Source organism: Megalobrama amblycephala, linkage group LG22 (genome assembly GCF_018812025.1).
Source record: "Megalobrama amblycephala isolate DHTTF-2021 linkage group LG22, ASM1881202v1, whole genome shotgun sequence".
Classification (NCBI taxonomy): Eukaryota; Metazoa; Chordata; class Actinopteri; order Cypriniformes; family Xenocyprididae; genus Megalobrama; species Megalobrama amblycephala.
In genome coordinates, this window is record NC_063065.1 from 19,229,248 (window position 1) to 19,253,152 (window position 23,905).

Genomic DNA, 23,905 nt, shown 5'->3' on the forward strand with positions numbered 1-23,905 from the left:
AGGAATAAATTAAAAAGAAAATGTGAAATTTACATTTTTAAAAAAGAAAAAAATGATCAAATAATGATTCAAAAAATAATCATCATTTGTAACTGGCCAAAAAGTTAAGAAGCCTGGTAGGGACTCCAGCATAACAACATCTCACACTAGGAGCCTTTGAAAGATTTTTCAAAGAGCAATGTCACACCACATAATCAGAGAGAATAATTTCAGATCATAATACTTTATGTGACCATGTTTTGCATTACAGTTTGTGAAATATGAACAACACCCAAACATTTCATTTAACTAGGCTCCATAAGATGCTGAGAGGCAGTTTGGAGATTAACTTTGAGCATGACACAAGAAACATTCACTTCAATCAGCAAATACTTGTGGAACAACCCAAAATATCTTCAATAACAGCCCTTTGTCCAATTGAGCAGAAAATGCCTTCCTCCATCCATTACAAACTTTAGATTGAAGTGCCAATTAATTTCCCCTGTCCTCGCTGACCCTACCAGCAATGTTTCTAAAACAAAAGCGGACCCCGGACTACTCTTGCCCAACCCCTGCAACCCCTCCTTCCCTGCTTGAATAGCATCTTATCTGTAGCCGCTGGCGGTACAGACGCATTAGCGAGTGGATTACACATGCTTGGTAGGCATGCATTAGGGAGATGGGGGCAGATCCCAGCTCAAAGCAGCCAGCTAAAGGCCCAAGCCTGCCCTATAATGAGATCTAACTCCTGAGGAGAGGCACTCGGGGCTAGTGCGCTCTATTTAAAGAGGGCCAGCCTCATTTAAAAGACTGTGTCTGTGTCACTTTATTACTTAACCTGAGCGAGGCACATCAAGGCCCTTTTGCATTAGCACCGAACCCCCTCCTCCCTATTTTCAGCTAAGCTGATTACACAAACATAATGTGTGTGTGTTTTTTTATTTGGGGGGCCTTAGAGGCTAATGTGTATGTGCATGCACATATATGTGCACAAATGAGGCCGGAAAAAAGTACTAGGACAAGCTACTAATGTTTTGCTTGTGGCCATCCATTAAAATACACTAATTTATGGCTCCAGGTTGACTTTGAGACACTCGACGTTACTTTTGAATGACGATCGGTTGTCCGAAAACATCACCTCAGCTTAAAATACAATTTCCTGACTCAAAAAGTTGCATGTTCCAGTTGAATGGTACGTTCTCCTCTTTAAGAACACTGCATTGAGTCATAAACCTTCTCCCCTTCTCTTGTCTACAACAGATACATTTTCCTCTCAAACTCCCCCTCAATTACACAAATCAATACACATTTCTTTTATCTTTTCGTGCCTTTTTTTCCTCCCATTCTCTCCGCTGAAGGTGACCCCTGGGCTGGAACGTGTCCTCCATTTCGGCGGAATCGGTATAAGTGCTGGCCATTTGGCGTGGACGTTAAGTGTATAAAATGAGTGGCCCTGTCTCTCTCTGGTCCTCTCCTCCTGACAGACTGATGATAGAAGCGTCACATCCTGGGCCCGAATAAAATGCAAACTGACAAGAGACGAGGCTTTGGTGGCTGAATATAATGCCGGATTGTGCCTCCGAGTGCCTTATTATCTTGTCTTGGGATGCTGGAGAGGAGGCGGGTCTCTTAGAAAAGAGTAGACAGCCACTGTACACACACACAACCCATCTCCTATTCTGTGAGTAAGAGCGAAAAAACAGGAGTTTGGCCTCCTAACCACTGCTTTTGCAGCTAATGTACCTGACAATAAATAGGGACGGGGTTGTTGGGGATGTTTGCGTGTGATAGCTGGAGTGAAACCTGGAGAAATGAGCTTTTTAAAAGGCGGGGGAGGTCGAAAAACATTGGGAGTTGAAAGTGAGAGGGAGATGAAGGAGAAAGATGTTATTCTGGAGTCGACGGCCTTAAATTTAGTCATAATCCCATTCCGAATGACACAAAAAGGGTTTAAAGCAGACTGTAGAAACACATGGTTGAGAACTAATCAGCTTCTTTTATCATAAAACACCACCCGAGCAGGTCAGATGAATCGTTCAAGGATTTTCAAGCGCATTTTGAATAAATGCAGCTGGATATGAACCATTTTATAACTATTTAAAACATATTTCACTTTTTTGTACTTTGTTTGTTTAAGTACACAATGTTACAATGAAAAAATATAGGCCTATATACTGCATATTCACGGAAATTCAGTTGCATTCATCTACTCCACCGCAAAAAAAAAAGTAACAGCATTTGTTCAATCATCTATATATTTCACTCTCTCCATTGTCCTTGCAACAAACTCCCATCATGCTTTCTTTGGGAGCTTTGATGAAGTTAACATCTTGACAAAACCTACAGAATGTTCCCATCGTGTTCTCCATCTTTTCTCTCTGCGGCCCTTCATACTCCATACCACCCCCCACGCCCCCTTCAACATTTCAAAGCAAATGTCAAGGCCAGTCTTTTGTCGGCCATCACACGTATGCGTTTGTGTGGAAATTAGACTGCACAGTTGTCCATACATGCACAAGTGATTCTTTGATGTGGCCTTTTATGCTGAATTTTTCATTGAAAAACATCTAGGCGACATTCTTGTTATCATCACCTACACTCAATCGGTGTAGAAAATCAACCAAGGAAAGGGATGAAAAGAAGCCTTTTAATTTCCTCATCCTCTTGGTCAGATCTTTTCAAACACGGGATGCAAAAGCTCACTCAATGCCGTATCAATTTGTTGAGCATCAATTGAGTTGCTAGACATATGTATTGCACTTCTATGACCTTTAAACATATAGAACCTCCTCTAAGAGCAGCAGAAGATGATTTAATCCAACATTGTCTAGCCAAAGAAAAGAAATCACTTCAGCATAAATTGTCATATGGAGCTGATGAGAAAATACAGCCTCTTGAATGATCAATATGAAGCGTAAAATTGAGATTGCAAGCATGCAGCATGTATATGCAAATAATGTAGATGCACCAGTAGGTGGCTTTAAGTCAATCTTAGTGATTTTTTTAAACTTATACCACTCATTATGGTTTATTTATTGTAATTAGGTTAATGTATTTTTTATGATTTAAATTTTTTCAAATGTTGTGCCTTTTCTTTGATTATATATATATATATATATATATATAAAATGAAATTTTAATAATTATATATATATATTTTATATACATTACAACAATATTAATTAAATTTGATGGCAAAATGTCATGTTACATATTTAACAACAAATACTAAAAGGACAGATGCACACCAAAGTTCAAATAAAAAGAAAAACAACACAGAATATCATAAACTGCACTTATTTTTCCTGTTATTTGCCATCTTTCCTTTTCAATTCTTTCTGTAACCAAAGTACAATGACCTTTCAGACATTTCACTGATGGGCAACTCTGCCCAAGGACAGATTCAGCCATGCCCGTTTGCCCCGAGCAGCCCCCTGGCACTGCCCACGGCCCCTGCCTGGTGTACCTCTCACGGGGCAAGAAAAGAGTAAAGGATGCTCCATTTGGTGGCCTTAAAAAGAAAGGGCAATCTTTTTTTAATAATGTTAAACCTAGGCTCACCACATGCTAAAAAATGAGAAATGTATTGATTCAGTAAAAAAAGGTCTGACAAAGAATGCGCCTACATCAAAATGTGTGTGCGTGCTTATGTTTGAGTAAGCGTGCAAAGAAAAGTGTGATTTTACAAAAAAAGAATAGATTGACAGATAGACAATGAGCTGTAAAGCTGAGCATAAAGAGAAAAAGCAACAAGCAAACAAAAGCAGGTTTGATGCTTATTAAAGAAAATTGTAACACTGGCATTATGAAACAGTAACTGGGCTTTTCTTGCCTTGGGATATTCTAAAAAATTCATCAGACTGACAGCGGGAACCACAAGACTGATCAGGGCCTGACAGAGAGGTTCGGACGGGGATCAGACACAAACGCCCCCCCCCCCTTGCCAACACCCCCTACCCCAACTCCCGAAATCAAATCAGCAAAAAGACCCGCCGTGGTGACACACCATCACCGTGGTGACAGCCTACACTTCGCCCGCCTGCAGTCCCGCTCCCAAATCCATTCTCTCCAAAAATTCTGTCTACCACGTTCTAAACTATGCGCCCCACGCAAACACACACATACACTCTTGTTATGTGCGTTTGGTGCACATAAGGGGGTAGCTGATGTTTGATGTATAATTCATCTCAAAACACCAAGCAATACTCTTTATTCTGTTCTTTTAATGTCTAATGTAACACAACTTCAGTGATAGCTCAAACCGGACTGTAATGAGGACCGAGGACCTGAGCCAGTTCGTCAAAAGTAAGGTTATTATAGAACAAAAAACAATGTGAATTCAGCAATAATGCTTCACAATTCATCATTACGAAAAAATATAATACTCATTTAAACTTGACATAATTTTTCAACAAATCAACAATTGTAATATTCGAATAAAATGTAAATTATTTTTGAAACAAAATGGAAAATTATATACTTCTGTAAAAACCTACAGAGGATATTCTTAAATATTGTAAATAAAAGCAGATATTTTACACATTTACAAAAATTAATCGTTTGGATTTTAATATAGATATAAAAGTCTTCTGATTGCATAAAAAGTTTATTCTGATCAGGTAAGTGGCAGGGGGTCCAAATTTATTATCATTAATGTAATGCTGTTAGTTCTACCATAGAGAGCAATAGAAAAGCTCCCTACGGGCATCAGTCAGTCTAACTATGAACACAGACAAGAGGAAGATGCAGTCACAGCTACTGAATATCAAACCTGAAGCACAGAATCCACCCTGACTGTCTGACTTTACACTGTATCAACTAAAATAATAAGCTTTAGAAATATTAATGTGATAAATTGCCAGGAATTACAGTGATGAATGCAAATTGCAGCAGAACACGTTCGAGGCTGAGAGCAAAACACTTCTAACGCCTGTAAGTGTTCTGAGGAGGTCATTTTACTTCACTTTTTTGCTCCTTTTTATGCATGTGCTCTTTCACATTTATGCATCTCTGAGAACATGTTGACTCACTTTCATTATTGTAATTTTCTAATAAAAAGCATATTACAAATGCGTTAGCGATGGTGTGCACATGTTCGCACTTGTCCTTCTTTGTTCTGTCATTAAAAGTGCATTCTTCAGTATTCAGTATTATGCACATAAATTAAATATATAAGCAAAATTAAAAATAAGAATTTCTTTATAAAGTAGACGATTATAGAGGAGAAAAGGACAGACACAAGATAAACTAAAAGTTACAAAATTCCTATGTGGTTTGTGTTACTTTTAAATATAGGTGAATGTTTTTTTCTTAAGGGAAAAAATGTTGGAGTGATGTTTGGAGTCTATGAGCTCAATAGCAGGAATTCGAACTGAGGAAAATGTAGGTTGATTCTGAAACATGGTTTATGTGTTTCTGACTTCTATTCAAATTGAAAAATAAAATTCTGTCTGACAGAAGCCAGCGGCAAGGTTGCACGAGTCTTAAAGTGTATCATTAACGTTGCAAATTTGACAATAACAGCAAACAGTCCATCAATGCACGGTGAATCCAAAGGGCTGGAAACTTGTCTTTACACAAAGTACATCACTGCGATCAGTTTAAGGATTCTAAAGGCTTTTTTTTAAACAAGGTCTGAGCAATCATCCTGACTGCAAGGAACATCAAATTTTAACATAATACAGAAGAGCATACTATTTTAGGATGTTAATTAAATCCAACATTTTTTAATATATTTTGTGTCCGCGCTCATCAAATATGCCAAAATTCGATAAAGTATCCTCAGTACTCAGAAAAGATAAAGCATAATTAAAGAGCCTGTTTAATGATCAAAAGAATTTTCATCTAGCTTCTAGAACTTCATCTAGCATATTAACAATTTTAATCTTCTGAAATAGTAGTACACTGAAACAGAACTTTTCCATAATAAATATTATTAATAATTATATCATAATAAAATATTGTTAATAACGATATTATTTAATATATCAATTTATTTTTATTAATAATAATCATAATAATAATATAACAACAACAGCGTCACTCTTGAATGTCTGCATCGTCCTTTAAAGAGATTCAGGGTATAAGTTGCTCCTCATCAAGAATATACAATTCAGTCTGCTTAGATCTGAACCCCTCATGAGGCCGTGGAGCCACAACAATCACATTTCTCTCCCTCAGGCCTCTTCACTTTCTCTCATTTTATCTTCAGCCTAAGCCGAGGAGATCTCAAATGTGAAGAAATGTCACCCTGTATGACAGATGAGTGTGTGTGCGAGTGTGTGTGTGCGTGTACATTATATGTCTCCTGTTGCCTATTTGCCCCAGATTCTGTCACATTTTTCTGCTTTATGAACACCAACAAAAAAACTGGTCCCCACATACCGCATGGCTGCACCCCACCAGCGTCACAGGAAAAGGACACTTCCTTCACAAGCTTGGCAAATTTGACAGATTGGCAGTTAAAATGCATTATGAAATGAAAATATCAACTATTCAAATAGTTGAAGAACAACTTCATTTGGACTTTCTAAACATTTGCACTCAATAGAAACAACATGTTACAAGAAACTTAAATCAAAGGAATTATGAGACATAATTTGAGGTCACTCAGCATTTAAAAACGAATAAGAGGCACAAAAATCAATACACTTGAACCACAACTTTCACCTGCTCTGTTCCAGCACTTTCTACCACAACATCTCACAAACACAAACAAACAAACACACTCGTCGGTGTTAAGTTCCGCCGCGCGTGACCCCGGGTGTCAGTCGCAATAACAAGGACGATGAAAGCTGGACTCACCATACATCTTCTCTTCCGAGTCTGTGTCAGCTGACAGCAGCAAGGGCTCCTCGTTGAGCTCGCTGTCCGGGCTGGCCGCTTTGTCGTCATCCCGCAGCTCGCAGGCGTCCATATCGGCACGCAGGGGGAGCAGCGGTTTGCTCAGCTGCCCTGTGATCATCGGATCCTGCAGGCGAGTGGAGGAAGGACCAGGTCGGGAAGACAATGAGGGGGGGAAAAAAGGCAAAAGAAGTGATGTTAGCTTTGGTGCGCACTGGTTCACTCTCTGTGGGTCTCACGCACACACATGTCCGCTCATTTCCTCGCTTTCTATCTCTCTCTCTTTGCTTTCTGAAACTCACCACCTCTTCTAACACTCTCAATGGTAGTGCTTGCTCTCTCTCTCTTTTTTTCTGACGGTACTCTGGCTGTTGCTGCTGGTTGTAGTGCTGAAGAGCTCTTGTGGATGGCAGAAATTTGAAAAGATTTTGGTTAAAAATGCTCCACTTGTCAAATGACTCATTTTCACGAGTATCACCCAAGAGCCATCAGCATTAAAATAGAACACTTAAGTTACATATAAATGTGCCACATTTGTTAAGCAAAAAAAGTGTTTTGTTTTAATTAAAAAAAAGTTTTTGCACTTAACAGTAAGAATGCAAATGAGAATTGAAGCTGTTGTCAAGACAATATGTGGATACATTTGAGAAAGTATCAGAAACACTTCATTGAGAATGTAATGGCCCACTTCCGTCAACTTTGATTTACATTTTCTCTTAATATTCACACAGATTGTTCTCATCCATTCAGCTTTGTTGATTGGAAGAGCAATTTTATGATGTTTATTTTAAGTATTAACTCTAGAGTTCTTTTCATTAAAACACACAATCAATACATTGATTTAAATTCAGTAAACATATCTAAATTAAAATTAAAGAATTTAAGCAAAGAGTTCAATAAATAAATCAAGTTTAAATCAATAGATAGAAGCAAGAAAAAGTTCTATAACAACATGAAACTTACCAGAAAGGTGCTTCCAGATTAAAGAGAAAAACAGTTGAATTTTTACGCTCCAAAAATCTTACTTTGCTAAAATCCAAGAGCAGTTAGAGCATGCCAGAGTGTGGTGTGAGATCAGTCAGTGCATGCTTGTCACAAAGCCCAAAAACCAGTGTGGATAACGCAGATACATCAAGTGAGCACTGCTGGTGCAAGCCTGGGATTGCCTCTGGAGACTTGCTCGAGATGTCACCTCCACTCTCTCTCTCTCGCGCTCTCTCTCTCTCGTGCGCTTCAGAAGTACCTCCCCCCACACCTTCTGATGGTGAGACGCACAAACAAATGTGTAGACATGGGGAGGGCAAAAAAAGCAGCTTTTCTCTTTTCAAGCTCCCTTATTTATAGAGTCGTTTCTGCCCAAATGAGTCTGAGATGGGGGGCCAGATGACCAGTTTGGATCGAGCCTCGCAGGGAAAGGAGGAAATCAAGAGCCATCACGGGGCTTCTGCCCCCCTTAATTCTGCCCCACCTCTTCTCGTCCTCAGGAGGGTCGATGAATGGCAGCCCGTGGGGCCTCTGTTAATGTGCTTATCAGATGGAGTGCATGAGAGTTTGATATGACACATGATAATCTATGAAAATGTTAATCAATAGGAATAGTTTAGGCTGTCATTCGTGGTACGGCTTGCTTGGTCAATACTCATATGCTTTGCAACAATGTCTCTTGTCATCGCTTCACTGGAGTTTTTCTCAGTGCACTTATGCACAAGCGACTCACCGACGCATCGATGTGCCCCTCTATCTCAGAACGCCGCTCTAACGCTGCATTCATTTAAGACACAACATCCATCTATCCCTCCCTCCTCCCATCCCTTCTCTCCCCTTTGAGCTGCCTGATAGGTCCAGTGGAGGGCAAAATTAATACCTAATTGAATTGTGAAGTCATCAAAATAATCAATACTTTTTTATTATTTATTCTTTACAGTCTGTTGACTGAACGAGAGCTGTGAGAGGCCGAGAGAGAGAGAGAGAGAGAGAGAGAGAGAAAGAGAGAGGGGGGACAGGCCTGAGAGGATGCAATACAATGTAATTTTCACCACGGGCTACTGGAGAAGTGAGGGCACAATAAAACAGAAGGAAAAATTACAAGAAAAAGAATGAGGGAAGAGAGAATGGGAATTTTTTCACAAGTTATAAGCAGATTTTCCCATTTTTTTGACGAAAGTGCTTGTTTTCACCACGATTGGTTGCCAGTGTACTTCTATGCAGTTGCTAAGGTGTGTAAGACCTAGATGCTTGGTAAGGTGGTTCTTGGTCATTGCTAGTTACTCATTTTATTATTTTATAATAATTAAATATACACTTCCATTCAAAACCCAAGTCAGAACCTTGGCTTAGTCAAAATATTCGCACTTTGAGACAAACATGCATGAAAGAAAATGGAAAAAAGACAAATTACAAATCTCCTATGAAATTTTAACTGATGTCTACGTATGAAAGAGCTGTCAAGAAAGCTATGGCTACTTACTTTTCAAATTTGATTACTAAACACTATTGTACTCTGAAAATATTGTTTTCTGTTATGAATTCAGTGTCAGCCTCTTGGTCTACTTTTGATGTTGTTTCCTTACAATTACTCAAAAAATAATTTCAAACCTTAAACATTCCTTATGTCCGAACGATGTAATCTATCCTCGATACTTAAAACATATAGTGGACTGCATGGGTCTGGTGTTGGTGTCATTTATAAATAAAAGTTTGCAAACTGGGTCTGTCCCAGATAGACTGAAATTATCCACTGTTACACCTGTGCTAAAAAAAAACTTCACTCGATGCAACTGTAGCAAACATTTTTCTTATATCTGCCTTACCTTTTATTTCTAAGGTGTTGTAAAAGTGATCATCAAATTTTTGAAGAATTTCAATCTGGGTTTAAGTCATGACATAGAACTGAAACTGCCCTTTTAAGATATTTTAATTGCTACAGATTTCGGTAACTCTGTTATTTTAGTTAAGTTAGACCTGATCACAAGATTCTTATCTCCAGATTAATATCTTGTGTGGGCTTGGGAGGAACAGTATAAATAGCTTAAGTGTTTTTTAACTAACAGAAAATTCTCAGTCTTGTGGAGTGCCACAGGGTTCTGTCTTATCACCAGCTCTTTTTTCACAATATGCTTCCCCTGGGTTCCATCTTTAGGAAACATGGGGTTTCTTTTAATTGCTACGCTGATGAGTCGCAAATCTACCTGCCTGTGGCTCGGAATAATCATATTGCTTTAAATTTCCTGTTTGCCTGTTTGGATGAGGTTAAATGTTGGCTTTGTAAAAACATGTTTTTTTTTTTTTTTGAATGCAGATAAAACAGAGGTTATTGTTTTGGCCTCTCTTGGATATATCTACAACCTTTTGTTTCTCCTTATGTGAGGAAATGTGTGGAGTTTGACATTTCTCTTAAGTATAATAAACATTAGTTCTGTGATTGGTTCTAGTTTCTTTGATCTCCACTTACTTGCTAAAATTAAGCTGTTTCTATCTGAGAAGTCTTTGGAAGTTGTAATCCATGGTTTTATTTCAACTGGGCTGGACTATTGCAACTCTTATTACAGTATTTTAAAGTCTCAAATTTCTTGTTTACAAGTGGTTCAAAATGCATCAGCGTGATTTCTGAAAGGATGTAAAAAAATCTCGCATATCACTCCTCTTCTGAAATACCTGCAATGGTTGTGAGTTCAATTTAGAATTGAGTTTAAGATCCTATTACCTGTCTATAAATCTTTACATAATCAAACACCGAGCTATCTATCTAATTTACTCTACCCCTAGAAGCCTAAGATCTGAAGATCAAAACTTGCTCCAAAATCCAAGAACTCACTTAAAGTAACAGAGCTTTTGCTGTGGCTGGACCCCACTTTATGGAACACCCTTCCAAATCACATAAGGGTTGCTTCTACCTTATCTGCATTCAAATCTAGTCTTAAAACATATCTGTTCTCAGATACATTGTAATGTCTTGTTTTGTTCTTCTCTGCTTCTTTTTATGTTATCCTTTGGTCTTTTTATTTTTGTATTGTACAGCACTTTGGTCAGCCTTGTTGCTGTTTTTAAATGAGCTTTAGAAATAAACTGAACTGAACTAAACTACCATTCAAAAGTAAGATTTTTTTTAAAATAAATTGTTATTTTTATTTAGAAAGGACACACAAATTGTTCTTTTGAACTTTCTATTCATCAAAGAATAATGAAAAAATGTATCACTGTTTCCACAAAAATATTAAGCAGTAACTGTTTTCAATATTGATAATAAGAACTTTTTCCTGAGCAGCAACTCAACATATTAGAATGATTTCTAAATGATCATGTGACACTGAAGACTGGAGTAATGATGCTAAAAAATTCAGCTTTGACATCACATTTTAAAATATTTTAATAGATATTTTAAATTGTTATAATATTTTACAATAGTTCTGTTTCTACTGTATTTTTTTGATCAAATAAATGCTGCCTTGGTGAGCATTTATTTAAAAAACATTAAAAAATTCGGTAACTTATAGGGTCCAATTCTCATTATTAACTTATTAGCATGCATATTACTAGGATATTGGCTGTTTATTAGTAAAGCCCATATCAATGCATTATTCTGCATGACCATATTCTACATCCCTTAGTCCTACCCAATTCCTTCCCAATACCTTAACTTAACAACTACCTTTACTAACTATTAATAAGCAGTAATTAGGAGTTTATTGAGGCAAAAGTCGTAGTTAATAGTTAGTTAATAGTGAGAATTGGTCCCTAATCTAAAGTGTGACCAAAAATTCTTACCAAACTTTTGAATGGTAGTGCAATTTTACATTTATTCTTTTAAACTTTTATTTTAAAAATGTATTATTGTTTTTGTCCATTATTTAAACAAACTATCACTGCTTTGTTAGTTGTTGTTTTTTCTCAAAAAGATTATAATAAATAATCCATGTAAAGTCATTGCATCTACCTTAAAGTCCTGCCTTCTCTCGCGCTCGCTCTCACAGTTAATTACACTAATGAAACAGGGGCTCCCAGGGCAGTTCTTCATGCCAAAAAGCATATGTGAAGGGACCTGGGGAGTGTGTGCACGTGTCAATGTGTGTGTACTGTATGCGTGTGTGTTTGGGATCGCCTTACTCCCTGTCGGCCACACAGGAGGAGAAACAAGAAAAAGCACTCGAGCCCCTCTCCCTCTCTTTCTCCTTTTGCCTATTCTGAGGGTCATTTCTGACCCTTTCCCTCATAAGATATCCATGCTAATTGCTAATGGCCTTAGCTGCCAGGGGCTCTGTTGTCCCCCGGGGCCACAAAAAGGGTCTTAGAATGGACCAAAGACCCCTGAATAGTCTTCTGATCACACATGTCATTTGCTGAGCAATGTTTTCCCTATATCGTCCTCCCCAGTTTTTTAATTCACATAATTATCAATAACCAAAAAATAAAATTTGCTTGTTTCGTTACATAAAATACAATATATAATGTTAAAATGAATTAAATAATAGTTTAAATATTAATGGCAACAGTATTAATAACATAATATTAAAATGTGATATCAATGTTTCAGAATGATTGTCTGGTAACACTCTACTTAAAGCCTTTATATAATGCATTATAAAGTATTTTTAATGCATTAATTATGCCTTTTAATTACTGGTGTGCATCTTGAGACAAAACAATGGCACTGACATATTTTAAGATATGTCAAGTACAAGTTGCTTTCAGTTAAAATAGCAATAACATGCATTTTAGTCTGGAATAGGTTTAAACCTTGTCTGTGAAACAAGGCAAAATAATATTTCTTTCATGCTTTAATATTAAACACTAAGGCCCAATGGGGCAATTATTCAAAGGGCAATTATCCTGATTCTTACATGTATATATATATATATATATATATATATATATATATATATATATATATATATATAGGCCTATATATATATGAAGAGTTAATTTGCAAAAACCGATAAACGGCATTTAAAAAAAAAAAAAGAACTAAGTGCTGTGCATTATTCTCCATATATAGCACATTCTGTACCCTAAATCAGTTTTGTCAGAAAAGCCGGTTTTGTCCACTGTCAGGCATCGCAAGTTCACGTTTTACAGCAGAAGCCGACAAGCGCCCTTGTTGTTTGTGTACAGAAACCGATAAGTCCGTTTTAGCGAATCAGCGCACAGTATTCAGGTCAGGTGACAAGGCTTCTAGTCACTTCAAAAAGACACGCTAGCTGAGGGAAGTTCTGTCAAAGCTGACTAAAGTGATAGAGGATTTATAATTTCGACTCCTGTAAGTCTTTGAACACCATACACTACTTACATGCTTAAACCTTGGTTGTTCTTTTGCATGTGTGTGCGTGGATGCGTGTGTGTGTGAGAGAGTGTACTTGTGTGCCGATCTGTTAGTGTGTGTGTGTGTGCGCGCACAGTGAGTGGATGGGGGTGTGTGTGTGTGTGTTAGTGTGTGTCGATCTGTTAGTGTGTGTGCACGTGTTTGTGTGCACACATGTGTTTGAGTGTGTTTTAAATGCAATAACAAAGCAATTACTTGGGTTTTGAAACATGAAATGTGGAGTTATCTGCCTTTGCCAAAAAACGACTGTTGGAGTTATCTGCTTTTGCTAAAAAACAAACTTTTAACATATATAAAAAACATACTTTCAATGAACTTTAATTTTTTAATTTACCTGTATTTTTTAGAGTTATTATTACTTAATCAAAGCAACACAACTGCAGTTTGATTGATATTACTTGGAATGCACAATAAAAAAACATGCTTTGTGAGAATTAATAAAAATGGAGTTAACTGTTTTTGCAAATAAACTCTTCATATATATATATATATATATATATATATATATATATATATATATATATATATATAATATACACACACACACACACACACATACAGACACTAATGCAAAGGTATAAGTAAGCAAGCAATAATCAACATAAATATAATTATGCCTAGCTAATAAAATGAATTTGTTACATGAATCATTGATTTTTGTTTAGGGGGAGTTTAAGGGAAATCTGTGTAAGCAGCTGCAAATCCTTTGAGCTCTGTTTAAACCCAGTTTCCTTCAGAAACGGCTTTTGCTTTTGTGTTAAAGGTCTGTCTCCCCCATAGGGTTGGAAACATATCACCTCCTTCTGTAAGCCAAAAGAATTATTCAGAGACAGATTCAGGGACCCTAAAAGACATATTTTCGCAAATTTAGCCTATATTATACATACATTCATTGCTTTACATTACATTAAGAAAAGATCATCTGAAAAATAAGATTTGCTTAATGATTATTCTAAAAGTGTTTTCTGATTTTTAAAAAATATATATATATTATCATAAAACAGTACTTATGTACAATATGATTCAAATAGTGCTGCAACAACTAATCAATAAAATAATCATGTAAATAATTGACAACAACTTTGATTATTGATTAATCATGTCTGTGTACTATGCATAGAAAACATTGCCACTCACATCACTTTACAGCAGTGAATGCATTTCTATGGACAAAACACATCTGGAAAACAGCAAAGGACGCAGAGTGAGCTGCTTCATTAAAAATATGTGCATGACCCAAGTTGTCCTAAACATGAAAATGCTTTATATCAAGTGCTTTAAACAAAAGCATATACTGTAGTTTAACGTGGCTTGCCATGTCATGTGCTTTGACGTGTGCTCTTTAATGCATTAAAGATGCAGTATAACTTGCATATAGTTACATCCTTATCTGTAAATGTTATAAAGTCATACGATTATTTACATTCTGCATTAAAGGCACAATAATTCTAACTAAAATATAAATTTTTCTAAAAAAAATTCCTTCGTTAAATGTAGGTTTGGAATTCTACATGTAACACAATTAAGTGCATTTTTTTGCAAAATGTATAGCATAGCCTATATTGTACATAGATTCATTCAAATCAAATTGCGCATTGTTTGGAGGAAAACTTTAGGCAGGATGTGGAATTAAATTTTTAAAATAATGGATTAAAATTAACTGTTTATTTTTTCATTAAAATATATTAGAAATAACAGAGAGATTAACTGATTATGAAAATAATAATTAGTTGCAGCCATAACTTATTTTAAATCATTAATTTATAATATAATAATAAAGCTACTTTTCTGACTTTCATGATAAATAAGCGGGACACTTCAGTTTAATAATCTTTATAGTTATTGTACATTCTTCCATTGCTTTCATACTAGTTAAAGGATGAACTTTTTATTGTTTATATGTACTTTTTTATTAATCAGGGACAATACACATTAATATTACATGGAGAAAAAAGTAGATTTAGACAGATTGTCTAATTTTCAGTCGTAGTCTCTGCAGGCTCGTGTTAAAAAAGGAAAGAAAACAAACAAAAACTTCATCACAAATACAAAACTACCATGCTAGAATCTATGTAAATACAATTTTGATTTGACAGCAACCACATTTTCAACTTAATGCTGTTTTTCTAGTAATGGGCAGATATGCCTATAATGACAAAGACGATGAAGTCCTTGTATTCCCCCATCTATATTTTATATAATATTTAAAATCAATTAATTTACATAAGTGCTATCTCGTTATGTTCGTACAATTGAAATATTTATGTAGAATGACCCCTAATTGATTTTTATTTCCAGGAAAATTGATGCATGGCTGAATTTACGGTGCATTTGTCAAAGCAACAGCCGGTGTCTTTGTGATGCTGCTCAGATGAATCTACTTAATTGACTAGGATCAGAGAACAGTGAGAAAATGTGTCATAGCCTATCAAAGATGAGTGCTAGAGAAAGCTCTGATGCTTCAGACACTATCAGGCCCCCCTCAGATAAATATAAAGAGTCATTGATTGTTCAGGAGGGTGAGTTTGTGTGCATGTGGTTTTTTTCACTTCTTTTTTTTTTTTTTTCGCTACATCGATCTCAGAGCTGACCTTATGGTGCATCAAAGCCTACAGGAGCTAATCTGGCCTCTGTATTACGACCTGAGCACAGAAAGATAGCGTTCAAGATGGAAGGGGGTGAAAGAAACAGAGAATACAGAGAAGCTAGCAGGAGGAAGTGCAATTCATATGTTAGTGAGAGAGATTCAAAAGAAAAATTCCACATACTCACATAAGAAGCATCTACTCAAAGGTCTTCATCAGCATGCTTCCTTAGTCGGTCATTGATGGTAACATTGTCTGGATTCTTATTGGCTGCTGGGCAGGGCAGGTTTCAGGGCCTGTCTGTTGTCTGACACTGACAAATAGTTTTTAATACCTTGAATTTTCAGCATCTTCTGCCCAGCATGTATAGTGGACAACAGATATCAGAGTGTATGAATCCTCACAGCTGCATGGACATGCAAACATTATCAATTAGTAGTAAGGTTTGCTTGTCTTGGGAACTATGCATGACTGCAAGACACTATTTGGGCTGGGTATTAACAGATTTCATGTACCCTTTTGATTAAATTCTGATTTGATATCGATTTGTTTTGGATATATATAACTATGAACCCACACAGCAGGAGACTCCTTCAAGGCGGATCCGCATTCAAGTTGCCAAACCCGCGTGACTGTCACATTCGTTTTGGCACCGCCCAGAGGATCATGTCCGCCTCTGGGCGGCGCCGTAAATTCTACTGTCAATCAGCGGATCCTGAGCGGACCCATGTCGGATCCACGGATGCGCACGCACCTTTACTGTAACGGTTGTATCAATTTGCGGGTCCCAAACGGACCCGCCACGGAGGTTAGGTTTTAAGAGCCAAGGCGGATCCGATCCGCCGCGGAGTCCTTTTGCTGTGTGGGAACCCTGTTAGCTAGTGCATTACTGTAATATTAAAGGTAGAAATGAACAAGTCCAAATTCAGTTGTATAAAAAACATTTACATTGCACACTTTAAAAAATTATTGGAACTTTAACTGTAAAAGACTGAAAATGTGACAGTAAAAACCAGTTAATTGGTTAACGGTAAGTTCCTGTACTATATACAGAGAAAACTTGTAATAGCTCTAACCTTACATTTTGTGTAATTTTACAATAAAATACTGTTAAATGTCCCATTTTTGAAGTAAAAAGAAGAAAATCATCATATAATTTACAGTGAAAAGTTGTAAACTGACATTCCCAGACATTTCACATTTGATAGTTTTTCATTTTACTAATTGTTTCCTCATAGTTTTTTTAAATTATTATTATTATTATTATTTTTTTTCAGTTATGTACATTAGAGTTTTATGTTAGGTTTTATGCTATTTTAAGTTGTTAAATGAATGTTCCCTTTCTGTCGGTCATATTCGATGACAAGGGCATCGTCCATGGGAGCCCCAATCACCTCTGAGAGTATTAGAAAAGGCCAACGGAATTGGCCTGTGGAATTTGCATACCAGGCCACGCCCCATCCCCCTGCAATACAGGTCAACTTACGGTGTGTTCAGTGTTTGGGCCATGCCCATGCTGAAGTAGCGTTTGTGGGTGGTTCATGCTCTCACTGTGAGAGCATGTCCATCGGAACATTGCGGTCACAGCTCTCGTATCTCTTCAAGAGACCGAGAGCCTCCTTAGCTGCTTCCCATCCTGGTCCTTTTACCCACAGCTATGAGGCCTCGGCAGTGGGCACTGAGGGCAATCTGGAGAGTTCAATGGCAGCGCTTTCGTGGGGTAAATCCCCACGAGCCTCCCATTCCCCAGCATGCTCAGTTCCTCTGGCAGAGTTTCTTGATAAGTTAGGCAGAGTTCATTTTACAAGGCATTTTACTCTTCCCCTGTGTCACACACGCACTCCCATCTTGCCTTCCTGTGTTTCATCAGGTCCACACACAGGAGAGTACAATGTGCATCAGACAAGCTCAGCTTCTCTCTCCGTCACTCACCTCCACCACTATGGGTCTCCGGAGATACTGCTGTACACCGTTCGTCACGGATTTTACAGGACGCGAAGCCTCCCGACGTGATGAGCCTTGTTTTGCCTCGCTGCGAGGTCCCCACCACGGGTACCCCAGGTATTGTCCCTCTAGTCTAGTGCCACTCGTGCATAGTCTGGGCACATGGTTAGCGCTTCCCAACTTGTCACATTGACAGCTCAAGGAAATCTCAGATAAGCGCACCGCCCAGATTTAGAGGTGTCCTTTTCACCTCACTATGAAGTGAGTACGCCACTATTCTGCAGAAGGAGATTGCGAACCTTCTAGCAAAGGAATCAGAAGAGCCTGTCAGCCCCTACTACATCATACACAAGAAGGCTGGTGGATTGAGACTTGCGAGTAGTGAATCGGGCCCTGCAAAACCTCCAGCTCAAAATGCTCAAGGTCTAGATTGGTTTGTGGCGATAGACCTGAAGGACAAGTACATTCATGTCTTGATCCTTCCTCGGCAAAACCGTTTCTTTGGTTTGCCTTCAAAGGAAAAGCATATCAGTACAACGTCCTCTCTTTCGGATTGTCTGTCTCCTCATGTCTTCATGACGGCTGCCCTGGCCCCGTTAAGGGAAGTGGGCATTTGCATACTGTGCTCAGTCAGTGCTGAACTGCTTGGAATTGATCAAGCTCAAGACAGCGGTTCCACTGATATATATTCAGAGGCTCCTGGGGCATCCTCAACCATGGTCACGCCACTGACGTTGATGCACATGAGACAGCATTGACTTTAGACTCGAGCCCCAAGATGTGCATGGTGCAGCGGCACACATCACGTGGCCATCACGCTGATCTGTCGCCACCTACTCAGCCCTTGGTCGGAGCTTGCTTTTCTAAAGGCAGGAGTTCCCTTAGAACAAGTGTCTAGGCATGTTGTTGTCACAACAGACACCTCCAAGACAGGATGGGGCTCCTGTGCAATAGATGTGCAGTTTCGGGGTCCTGGATAGGCATATCAACTGCCTAGAGTTGTTGGCTGTACTATTGGCCCTGAGGAGGCTTTGGCTGTTGATTTAGGGCAAGCAAGTGTTGGTCTGAATGGACAACACAGTAACAGTGAAATAAATCACCAGGGTGGAATCCGCTCTCTATGCATGTCATATAATCTCCTCCTCTGGAGTTAGCAGTGACTGAAGTCGCTGCACGCCATTCACATCCTGGGCGACCTCAATCATGCAGCGATATGCTCTCATGACAGGTCTCACACCGTGTAGAAAAGAGACCCCATCCCCAGAAGGCCCAGCTGATAAGGAATCAACTCAGAGAGGCACAGGTAGATCTGTTCGCCTCCCAGGAATCCTCCAACTGCGCTCTATGGTACTCCCTGACCAAGCCTCCCCATAGCACAGATGCACTAGTGCACAGCTGGCCCTTGGGCCAACGCAAATATGCATTTCCCCCAGTGAGCCACATTACACAGACTCTGTACAAGGTCAGGGAGGACAAAGAACAAGTCTTAATGGTTGCACCCTACTGGTCCAACCAGACTTGGTTCTCATGCTCATGGCAATGGCCCCTCCATGGCGAATTCCCCTGAGGAAGGACCTTCTTTTTTTAGGGGCAGTGAACAATCTGGCACCGATGCAGAGACCTCTGCAACCTCCATGTCTGGTCCCTGGATGGGACGAGGAGGAATTCAGAGGTCTATCACCAGCATTGATAGATACCATCACTCAGGCCAGAGGCCCCTCTACTAGGCGGCTATGCTGTGAAGAGGCACATTTTCTCTATGTGGTGTTCTTCCCGTAGTGAAGATCCACGGAGATGTGGTGTCACGTCTGTGCTCTCCTCCCTATAGCAGGTCCTTGAGAGGAACCTGTCTGCCTCCACCTTAAAGGTGTACATGGCTGCAATAGCAGCAAACCATGGCACACCGGATGGCAGGTTTTTGTGGAAGCACAACCTGATACTTAGGCTCCTGAGAGGCACATGGAGGTTGAAATCTCCAAGACATCGCCTCATCCCCTCTTGGGGACTTTCTCTGGTCTTACAAGCCTTGCAGAATGATCCATTTGAGCCTTTGTAATCAGTGGAGCCCATCAAAGAGACTTTTCCCTATGTAGTACTCCCCGCTAATGAGTCCATAGGATGTATTTTCCACAATGTATAGGATGTGATTTAGGTAGGATGTGATCTCTGTAGTATTCCTTTCTCACTGAGAAAGAGAAAGCTTCCCAACATTAACAACCAGGTGTATGCAGCTGTACATTTATTCTTTACTTCCAAAATCAGAAGCTGCAGTGACCTCTTTGAGTTGAGTAGGTCCCTTTGGAAGGGTGACCTGAGGTCATTTTTAGGTTATGAGTGAGCACTTGTCATTGGCACACAGAGGCATGCCCGCATTTGCACTGCCTTATCTCATGCACACAGTACAGTTGTTACGTTACAGAGGGGTCGGACACAGAGGATCACAGGTAAATGTTGTTTATTAAAACCAGTGAGCATAAACAGCAGTGCAGGAGTGAAGGAATGGCAATGATGATGATTATTATGAAGAGCAGAGATAGTTACAGTCCTTTCTGTTTTCAGATGAATGAGTCTTTGGAATCGCTGGAGCTGGAGATCGCTGGAGACAAAGGAGCACTCACACATGGACGTAGGAACACACGGGGAGAACAGGACACACTGGAGACAGGTAAGAAGAGAGCGGGGAGTCCTTGAGGTAAGCATACACATAAGTATCTGCGAACGAGACCGGACATGGAGTGCTGTGTGTGAGTGCTCTTTGTAGTGGTGCTGATGAGTGCGTTAATGACGTGAAGGTGGCGGTGATCAGTATTCCGGTGATTGAGTGCGTTGTGATTGGTGGATGGTGGAGCCTGATGTGTCTGTGACAGTACCCCCCCCTCCACGGCCCGCTCCTGAGGGTCGAGGACCCCAATGTCGTGGTGGTCGTTCTCTTCCATGCGGGGCAGGTCTGTCAGGGTGGCTGTCGTGGAAGGTTTGAAGCAGGTTAGGATCGAGGATGTCATTTCTTGGAACCCAGGAACGCTCTTCAGGGCCACAGCCTTCCCAGTCCACGAGGTACTCCAGCTGACCACCACAGCGCCGGGAGTCCAAAATCTTGTGAACCTCGTATGCTGCGCCATCTTCCAGGATGAGTGGAAGGGGGGGTTCGGCGGCTGTCACATCAGGCCCTGTGGAGACGGAAACAGAAGGGTGGTGAGGTTTGAGTAGTGAAACGTGGAATGTGGAGTTAATGCGGTACCCAGGAGGAAGTTGGAGCTGGTAGGTGACCGGGTTGATCTGCTTGATGATGGGAAATGGGCCAATGAACCTGGGACTCAGCTTTTTGCAGGGCAGACGCAGTCTGATGTCCCGTGTCGACAGCCAAACCATCTGTTCCGGGCTGGTATACTGGAGTGTTGGAGTGACGAAGGTCAGCCGTCATCCTGCATCTGCGCAGAGCTCATTGCAAATGATGGTGCGCTGAGTCACAGACCCTCTCGCTCTCTCGGAACCAGTAATCCACAGCTGGTACGTCCGATGGTTCCCCGTTCCAGGGGAACAGTGGGGGTTGGTAACCGAGTACGCACTGGAAAGGAGTGAGTCCTGTAGTCGGTTGCCGTAGGGAGTTCTGCGCATACTCGGCCCAACCCAAGTACTGGTTCCAAGAGTCCTGGTGGTCATGACAGAAGGTACGGAGGAAGCGGCCGATCTCCTGGATCTTCCTCTCCATCTGCCCGTACGACTGCGGATGGTATCCAGATGTCAGACTGAACACATGGTTGAACAACAGCTCAGCAGTTTCCATGGCAGTGGTTAGACCGCTCAGTGGGATTAGACGACATGACTTGGAGAAACGATCGATGATAACAAAGATGCAGGTAAATCCATCAGATGCTGGAAGGTCTGTTATGAAATCAACTCCTAGGTGTGACCAGGGTCGATTTGGAACGGGCAGAGGATGGAGCTTGCCGGATGGTAGATGGCGTGGGCTCTTCGAGATGGCGCACTCCCTGCAGCCCTGCACATACCTTCTGACATCAGCTACCATGTTTGGCCACCAGAAGCGTTCCTTTAGCAATGAGAGGGTCTCATTGACCCCCGGGTGACCAGTGCCAAGTGACGTGTGGGCTGAATGGATGGTTGGAGTGCGTCGTGACCAGGTGATGTAGAGCAAGCCTGGCGGGCAACCCGGCGGAGGGTTCGTGGAGGCATTGGAGGAGGGGATGGGCTCTTCTGACCATGTTATCAGATTGACGATGAGGGAACTTGGAATGATCGGCTCAGGTTCTTCGGACTTTTCTTCTGGAGCATGGAGACGAGAGAGGGCATCAGCTTTCACGTTCTTCGAACCTGGACGATATGAGATGGTGAAATTGAATCGGGAGAAGAACATGGCCCAGTGGGCTTGCCTTGGATTCAGCCTTTTAGCAGCACAGGATATTCAAGGTTCTTATGGTCGGTAAGGACCAGAAACGGGTGTTTGGCTCCCTCCAGCCAATGCCTCCACTCTTCCAGAGCCAACTTCACGGCTAGGAGTTCTCTGTCACCGATGTCGTAGTTGATCTCTGCCGGGTTGAGCTTGCGGGAGAAGAAGGCGCATGGGTGGAGCCTACTTGGTGTCCCCTGCTGCTGCGAAAGCACCGCTCCCACTCAGGTGGTGGAGGCGTCCTCAACGATGAATGGCAGTTCTGGATCAGGGTGAACGAGGAGGGGAGCAGTGGTGAAGGCTTCCTTGAGTGAGTTGAAGGCGTTGGTGGCAGCTGGAGTCCAGGACAGAGACTTGGGCTTGTTACAGAGCAGGCTGGTGAGAGGATGGGTGATAGAGCTGTAGTTTTTGATGAATCGACGGTAGAAGTTGGCAAATCAAAGGAAGCGTTGCAGTTCTTTTATGGTGGATGGTTCTGGCCAAGTGGTGATGGATTCCACCTTCCTCTCGTCCATCCGGATGCCACTGCGGTGAATGATATAGCCCAGGAAGTGTACTGATGACTGGTGGAAGGAGCATTTCTCAGCTTTCAGAAACAGATAGAACTGACGGAGACGGGTGAGGACCTCTGCAACGTGTTGGCGATGTTCGGCCAGGCTCCGGGAGTAGATGAGAATGTCGTCGATGTAAACCAACACAAACCGATGGAGAAACTCCCGGAGCACCTCATGTATGAAGTCCTGGAATACGGAGGGGCCGTTGACCAGGCCATACAGCATAACAAGATATTCGTAGTGGCCGGTAGGTGTGATGAAGGCGGTCTTCCACTTGTCCCCCTCGCGTATCCGGATGAGGTTGTACGCGTTGCGGAGGTCCAGCTTCGTAAACACAGTGGCACCATGGAGATGTTCCAGGGCCGCGGGGACGAGAGGAAGGGGATATCGAAACTTGACAGTGATTTTATTGAGTGAGCGGTAATCAATGCAGGGCCTCAAGCTTCCCTCCTTTTTTGCCACAAAGAAGAAACTTGAAGCAGCAGGGGAAGTAGACGGGCGGATGTAACCTTGGTCTAGGGCCTCTTTGATGTATTCCTCCATGGCCTTCTCCTCCAGGATGGATAAAGGATAGATCTTTCCTTTTGGCACTGGTTCACCCGGAAGCAGATCGATGGCACAGTCCCATGGCCGGTGTGGAGGCAGCTTGGAGGCTTTCTGAGGGCAGAAAACATCACTGAAGGGGGTGTAACACTTGGGAATGTCGATGGAACGTTTCTCCATGGGACTCTCGATGGACATGGCACAGATGGAGAGCTCGTTGGTAGAAGCTCGAGGAATGGGAAGTTCAGAGAAGCAATGTGAGAAACAGGTTTCGCCCCACTTCAGGATTTCGCCGGTTTTCCAGGAGATAGTGGGATTGTGCTGCTCCAGCCAGGGGCACCCTAGGACCACGTCAGCGGTGGAATCCTCCAGAACCAGCAGATGTATCTCCTCCAGATGTAGAAGTCCAACTCGCAGCTTGATGGGTCCCACCACACGACGGACTTGCTTACGGCTGAGGGGTTTGCCAGTTATGGAGTTGATCTGGTAGATAGTCGGAGACGGAGAGGTCTTGAGTTGGAGTTGCCGGCAGAGGGCGCCGGAGATGAAGTTACCGGCTGACCCTGAGTCGAGGAGGGCAACCACTGTAAGTGAGAGATCAGCAGCAGTAAGGTTGACGATAGTAGTGAGTGGTTTCATTTTCCGGATAGAAGGAATAATGGCACTCACCATAGGATGAGGAGGTCGAGTGGGGCATGCAGAGATCACATGCCCGGGCGCGCCACAGTATAAACAG

The 23,905-nt window shown here is 41.0% G+C and overlaps 1 protein-coding gene across 6 annotated transcripts in view; it reads right to left on the reverse strand.

Moving 5' to 3' along the window:
- The window catches only part of pou6f2 (POU class 6 homeobox 2), a 157,139-nt gene that overhangs the window by 120,885 nt on the left and 12,349 nt on the right, over positions 1-23,905 (reverse strand). For 2 of the 6 annotated variants that reach the window (XM_048174777.1, XM_048174775.1), the window contains exons 2-4: positions 15,911-16,036; positions 7,125-7,221; positions 6,784-6,949 (exon numbers count right to left, since the gene is read on the reverse strand). In XM_048174777.1, the coding sequence (XP_048030734.1) occupies positions 6,784-6,949; positions 7,125-7,221; positions 15,911-15,921 (274 nt within the window). In that variant the 5' untranslated portion in view covers positions 15,922-16,036. Of the gene's footprint in view, positions 1-6,783; positions 6,950-7,124; positions 7,222-7,785; positions 10,891-15,910; positions 16,037-23,905 lie in introns of those variants that run through there. The other 4 variants (XM_048174778.1, XM_048174779.1, XM_048174780.1 and 1 more) reach the window with 4 other exon arrangements.